Source organism: Corylus avellana, chromosome ca6 (assembly GCF_901000735.1).
Source record: "Corylus avellana chromosome ca6, CavTom2PMs-1.0".
Lineage (NCBI taxonomy): Eukaryota > Viridiplantae > Streptophyta > Magnoliopsida > Fagales > Betulaceae > Corylus > Corylus avellana.
In genome coordinates this window covers 26,931,336-26,938,266 of record NC_081546.1, presented here as the reverse complement: position 1 = coordinate 26,938,266, position 6,931 = coordinate 26,931,336, and the positions used below count along the sequence as shown (strand labels likewise).

General features: G+C 33.1%; 1 protein-coding gene across 1 annotated transcript; it reads left to right on the top strand.

Moving 5' to 3' along the window:
* Window positions 1–499: 499 nt before the first annotated feature.
* Window positions 500–5,090, top strand: LOC132185488 (TMV resistance protein N-like). Its single transcript, XM_059599256.1, has 4 exons — window positions 500–990; window positions 4,138–4,631; window positions 4,809–4,873; window positions 4,989–5,090. Exons 1-4 carry the CDS (start codon window positions 500–502, stop codon window positions 5,088–5,090), a joined length of 1,152 nt encoding a protein of 383 aa, XP_059455239.1.
* The last annotated feature ends 1,841 nt before the right edge of the window (window positions 5,091–6,931 follow it).

The window sequence follows — 6,931 nt, the reverse complement described above, 5'->3', positions numbered from 1 at the left end:
TAATATTTTTTTTAATTTAAAAAAAAAACATTTTTTTAATTAAAAAAAATTAATATATGTGCCACGTGTCGACGTCTGATTGGTCCACGTGTCAGTCCGTACAGTCAACTAACGGATGGACTAATTTGGTCACTTATCAAAACCACAGGGACCTCCTGTGATAAAAATGAAACCCTAAGGGGGAAAAAATAAAGTTGTGAAACCCCAGGGACTAATTTAGTATTTAACCCTAAATAATATGCGTTAGTTAAAACTTCCTTTCTTGAGGGCATGCCGCACGCCCATATATTAACGTTATTTTGACCTCCAGTAGTACACTAGGGACGTTGCCAATCATTTTACTTAAATTGTGCGATCAACTTCTATTATTATTATTTTTAATTATGATGCAATGGGACAATAGACTTCTCTATTTTACTTTAAATAGGGTCGTTTCCGAATGCTGCCTTATCACTTCTCTCGTAAGCAGTAATCATACACACAGAAGAGGACTTATTCCATGGCCTTCCAAGAAGCCCATTCTTCTTCTTCTTTAACCCATCCATCAACTTTCGATGTATTATTGAGTTTTAGAGATGAAGATACTCGAAACAATTTTATTGCCCATTTATGCGCAGCTTTGCGTCGAAACGGAATTAACACCTTCATGGATGATAAGCTTAGAAGTGGAGAGAAAATTTCACCAGCACTTCTCAAAGCCATTGAGCAGGTAAAGATTTCAATTATTTTATTCTCTAAAAACTATGCATCATCTCATTGGTGCTTGGATGAGCTAATAAAGATCCTCGAGTGTAGAGAAATAAGGAAGCAACAAGTTTTACCTTTGTTTTACGATGTAGATCCGAAGCAAGTACGGAACCAAATTGAAAGTGTTAGAGAAGCATTTGCCAAACTTGAAGAAAGGTTCAAGGATGGCGAAATGAAGGTGAATGGGTGGAAGACAGCCCTAAGCAACGTGGCCAATTTGTCGGGAATGCATCTGGCCAACAGGTATATCTAACCACTCTTGAGCCTTCCTTCTAGATTGTTCTTTTTTTTTTTAATTATTATTCTAATTATATATAGTACATCGTTATACACTTGTTTTCATGGATGTGGACTATTTTACATTTGAAAATGTCTATATATAATGAATCTTTTAAATATTCCTATTCTTTTAATATGAAAATAACTCATTACTTTGATGTTTTGTTATCTCTTTGTATTGTTAGGAATGAACCAGAATTCATTCACACAATCATTAAATGGGTGGATTCAATATTAGTAAACAACACATACTAAATCAAAGTTGCTCAATATCTAGTTGGAATAGAATCTCGTGTACAAGATGTGAAGTCACTTATAGAAATAGAGAAGAAGGACATTACGTGCATAATAGGGATCTTTGGAATGGGTGGGATTGGTAAGACAACTATTGCCAAAGCTATCTACAACTCGATTGCTTATTAATTTGAAGGTAGTTTTTTTCTTGGAAACATTAGAGAAACTTCTTGCCGAATGGACGGTTTGATCGATTTGCAAAATAAACTTTTTTCTAAGATCCTAGGAGACTCAAGTCTAAAGGTTGACCATGTTGATCAAGGAATTACTTTAATAGAGTAGAGGCTTTGCAGTTTAAGGATATTTCTAGTTCTTGATGATGTGGATCAGTTAGTCCAATTAGAAAAGGTAGTTGGAAAAGGTGGTTGGAAAAGGTGATAGGTTTGGCTTTGGAAGTAGAATCATCATAACAACAAGAGATAAACATTTACTTACTGCACATGGAGTTGATTTAGCGTATCAGGTGAATAAATTGAATTGCTATGAAACTCATCAGCTCTTTCGCTAGAATGCCTTCAAAAGTGACATACCTAACTACGATTTTTTGGAACTCATAGGGCATGTAACAGGTTATGCCAGGGGCCTTCCACTGGCTTTAATAGTGCTTGGTTCATATCTATATGGTAAAAGCTTGAATGAATGGGAAAGTGCATTAGCTATGTATAAAAGAATTCCTAATAAAACAATTCAAGAAATACTTAGAATTAGTTATGACGGGTTGGAGGACATCATAAAATTTTTTTTTCTTGACATTACATGTTTTTTCAAAGGACAAGAATTATGTCATGTCAGTAAAATACTAGACGCACGTGGTTTCTTTGTTGATAATGGTATACAAGTGCTTGTGGATAAATCTCTCATATATATTGATCATCATGAGTACTGTCCCAATACAACCCTGCCTTAAAAATCATTGGAGATGCATGACTTACAGCAAGAAATGGGTAGAGAAATTGTTCGACAAGAATCAGCCACAGAACCTGGCAACCGTAGTAAGTTGTGGTTTCATGAAAGTGTTTGGCAAGTCCTAGAAAGAAATGAGGTAAGACTTATGTTAAAAATCCATTCTAATTTTAGATTTGTTTTCTTTTTTCATGAGTTAAGCTACTAGGAATATATTGACTTTTTTTTTTTTGGTATAAAAAAAGCCTGAAAAGTTGCATGAAAATATGTACGTGCATACATATATGTCACATAAAAGAATTGAATGAGTAGAGTGAATTTAATTTCAAAACAAAATTTAAATTATACCATAATTACAATAGAGTATGACTGTTTAATTAGTTGCTTGTTTTTCGTTAAACCATTTGTAAAATGGTTTTCAAATAACAGGATAGTTAATTTATCACATCCTCCTTTTTACATAATAAAAACTTTGTTTAAGTTTTTGAACCATTTTGTTAAACCAATTTTTTTTTTTTTTTTTTAATTTGTAAATTTTTTAAAACTCATTTAAAACCCAAAACACTTCTCAAAATTTCACCAAAAGGGCAGTTACTCTCAATAATTTCTTATTCATTTTACAACAACTAATAAAAAATTTGACAATAATATTACAAAAGAGCTGAATAAATAGAATGATTTTAATTAAGAAGAGTAAATAAAATCATCATTGGTAATTACTTTTATTATTTCAAAGATGTGCACAGTTTTTATGAGTATCTTGCCTTTTTCTTTTAAGAACAAGTAAGGGTAATTTGTAAATATATATATAAAAGATAAATTAATTTTGAAAATATGATGATCGGTCACTTTAGGACATTCCAATAATAAAAATAAATTACTCATTTTGAAAATCTAAAGAGAGAAGAAGAAATCTACGAAGACAATAAATATATTGTAGCAAGACAAGAATTATAGTTCTGGTAATTGTTTAAACATGGAGAACTTTATGTTACTTTTTTTTTCCAGTACACTTAACTATTCATTTTCTTGCTAGGGAACAAATAAAGTTGATGGCATATTAATAGATTTGTTTGAACAAGACTTGATACACTTGAGTTCCAAAGCATTCAAGAAGATGAAAAGGCTCAGTGTGCTTATAAGTCGTAATGCACGTTTTTCTAAAGAGTCTAATTTTCGGTCTAATACATACTTTAAGATTATTTGATTGGTCTGAATATTCTGGAGAAATTTTGAAAACATGACAACCATGGATTTTTCTAATTGTGAGTTCCTAGAGAAAATTCCTGATGTTTCAAGAATCCCAAATTTAGAAAACATAAATCTTAAGAATTGTGAAGGTTTAGTTGAGGTTCATAGTTCTGTTGGGTCCCTTGAGAAGCTTGTTCATTTGAGTGTTGCATTCTGCTCTAACCTTAGAATATTTCCGAGAAGCCTCAAGTTGAGATCTCTCAAATCTCTTTCCTTTTTATGTTGCTAAAGGCTTAAGAACTTTCCTGAAATTAAGTGTCAAATGGAATGTTTAGAATTTTTGGATTGTTCACACAGTGGTATTGAAGATTTGCCTTCGTCCATTGGGTACCTCGTTAGGATTACAAAATTATATCCATTTGGTTGCAAAAACCTTATGAATCTTCCATACAGCATTCATCAGTAGCAACATTTGGAGATTCTTTTTCTCACGTGTTGTTCAAAAGTTATTAAGTTTCTAAACCAGGTGGAGGATAACAGACAATCCATGCCCGTTATTGTATCAACAGATGAATCTGAAACTTCATCAGGGTCAAAATTATTCAAATTGTCACCTTCGACGAAAACAAGAGACTCTAGTGATGGTTGTTCATCAATATCATTTCCGAAACTTCAAATGTTGTTTCTTGATAATTGTGCCCTATCATAATCAAATTTCTTCAGGACATTTGATTGTGGATCAACGTTGAATCATTTAGATCTGTCAAGGAGGGATATTGTTACCATTCCTCCATGCATTAGAAGATTTGTTGGGTTGGAGACCCTTCATTTGAGAAAGTGCGAGCAACTTCAAGAAATCCTAGGACTTCTACCAAATGTAATCAAAGTGGATGCTTGGGGGTGCGTGTCATTGGTGATACTTTTAGAAGAAACTAGAAGATCTCAATTGTTTAATACATGGGACACACAAGAGCCTGTGGGAGTTGGAACCGAGTTTCCGGCACTACAGTCATCGAGTCTTGGAGATAGTGTCGTAACAGAATCATATTGCCCTTTCAGTTTGAGAAATCTAGATCTAACAAGTAGTGCTATTGTTAGCCTTCCTACATGGTTCAATAGATTTGTTGGATTGCAGTGGCTTTTCTTGAATGATTGCAAGCAACTTGAAGAAATTCCAGAACTTCCACCAAGTATAGAGCAAGTATATGCGAATGGATGTATGTCATTGAAAACATTTCAATTTAAAATATATGATCTACCAAAGCTTGAATGGATCGACTTGTCTGATTGCCATAAACTCTGTGAAAATATATTGGATGATTTGGAAATTTGTTTAATGAGAAAGGTACCTCTCTTTCACATATATACTCTTTAGTGTGTGTCTTTATTTGTAGGTCTTATCACTGAAAATTTGTCATATCCGTGTAACAGGGACATCCTAAGGACCATAAATTTGGCTGTATGTTTCCAGGAAATGAAATTCCATATTGGTTCAACCATCTTAAAGAGGATATATATAGTTATTCATGTGAAATAGATAACGAGTATGTAGATTTGGATGGTGAGTTCACAAGAATTGCTCTCTCTCTGCTGTTATTGCCTATACCTCCGATGTAGAAGATGAAGATGACGATGAAGAGGAAGCATGTATCTCTGAAGACTATGAACATAATTAAATTGTGTGGGAAGAAACCGACTTGAGATTTTCAATTAAATGTATGGCCACCTTAATGAGACTCAAAATACTTGTCAATGGGCATATCTTTGTTCTTTTGTTTTATTTGTGTGAGTATTATGCTAAGGCCTTTCTTAATCATGGCCATGCACTTTTCTAAGATTGGAATAGACCCGATGCAAATTAAGATTTGGTCATTCATACAATTTTGCTTAATGAGTTCTTGGATGAAACTTTATTTTTGAGGCCTTATAGCTTAGGGATAAGTTTACATGAACATAACCGTTGCTATAATTATTCTTTCTCTTCAAGGTTTAATTAGATTTTTTTTTTTTAATTTATTTTTTTTCATATTTGCCTTTTCTTCTGTATTCTTTCTATTTTTCTTTTAAATCAATGAACAACTACAAAGAGAAAACTAGTTGTTCTTGTTGTAAAATTAAATGGATGGTGCAAAAATTCTTATTGATGCTAAATAATATTAATCCAAACAATTAAACAATAAGAAAAATAGAATACAATAAATAAAAATAGAGCAAGGAAAAATCTCACAAAGCTATAGAATCACGCAAGAGCGTTGTTCTTAAAGGTTAATTTCGTGCCTCCCGGAGTGTATAACTCGGTGTGATCGGATCTCTTGACACGCAACCTCCCAGAATTAGACTATAGCGTCTAGCTTCGTTAAGAACACACTTTCAAGTAACGAAGATCAAATGAACAACCATTTCTCAAATTGAAGATGATGAAAAATTGAGTAGCAAATAACTCTATTTTTCTTTTTGGTAACAAAGAAAAATTCTAGAGCATGAAAATGAAATCTTACTAGAAAGTAATATTTTTTGATGATATTTGTCAAAGTTAAACACTTGCTTATATAGACATGGGAAATCTTTTTTCTTTTAAAACCATTATCATGTAATCCATTAAAAAACCAACGGTCTACAAATCCATTAAAATAAATCAATGAATTAAAGCAAACGGTCAACAACAGTCAACAAATCCATGTATTAAAACAAATCCATGAATTGAAGCCAACGGTCAACAACGGTCAACAAATCCATGTATTAAAACAAATCCATGAATTAAAGCCAATGGTCAACAACGGTCAACAAAGCCATTGAAGACAAAATGTTTTAGTTTAAGAAAACCAACGGTAAAAGTATTAAAACCATCAGTTAAAAAAAACTTGTAAAAAGTTTTATTGCCCAACGATCAAAAACTCATGAATAGATTTTATGTCAAATGGTCAAAAAATTAATAGGTAAATAAAACCAATATTTTAACATCACAACAATCCCCCACATGTTACAGATATTAGAATAGAAGGAGATTGAAAGCATGCATCGATGTGGTACCCGAAAGTTTTAACCCCAACTAGGATAAATAAGTAGGAACTTAATGAATTGTGGTAGAGTTAGACTCTTTTAACCAAATTCATAAAGTGAGCAAACTTATCACCCACATAACTTTCTCCAAAAGAAAACTAATAAATAAATAAGAAAAATAAAAAATTGGGTTGTTCTGCGGGTTGGCGCCTTATACAGGCCATGCGCCCCTGGGTTTCATGAGTGCTCTAAAGACCTACCCAAGTCTCATAGGAAGCGGTACCACCTCCACACTCACATAGGTGGTATCCATCAAGAGTGTGTGCAGATAACACCCCATCCCAACAGGTAGGGGCTATGGAACCATTAAGAGTTTTAAACTCATCCTTAATCACCCTGCATCTTTGTACTGTCTTACACCATAGGGATGGACTCATCAACAATCTTATCAACAAGATAGTGAAATAACATAGAATGACAGTACCACACCATGATCACTTGTGACTTCGTTTCCCAT

Excerpts from the sequence above, each read along its gene's own strand:
- LOC132185488 (XM_059599256.1), top strand. The coding sequence starts at position 500 with ATGGCCTTCCAAGAAGCCCATTCTTCTTCTTCTTTAACCCATCCATCA. Across the intron at positions 4,632-4,808 it reads GCAAGTATATGCGAATGGAT|GTCTTATCACTGAAAATTTG; the intron begins GTATGTCATTGA and ends CTTTATTTGTAG. Across the intron at positions 4,874-4,988 it reads TAAGGACCATAAATTTGGCT|AATTGCTCTCTCTCTGCTGT; the intron begins GTATGTTTCCAG and ends TGAGTTCACAAG.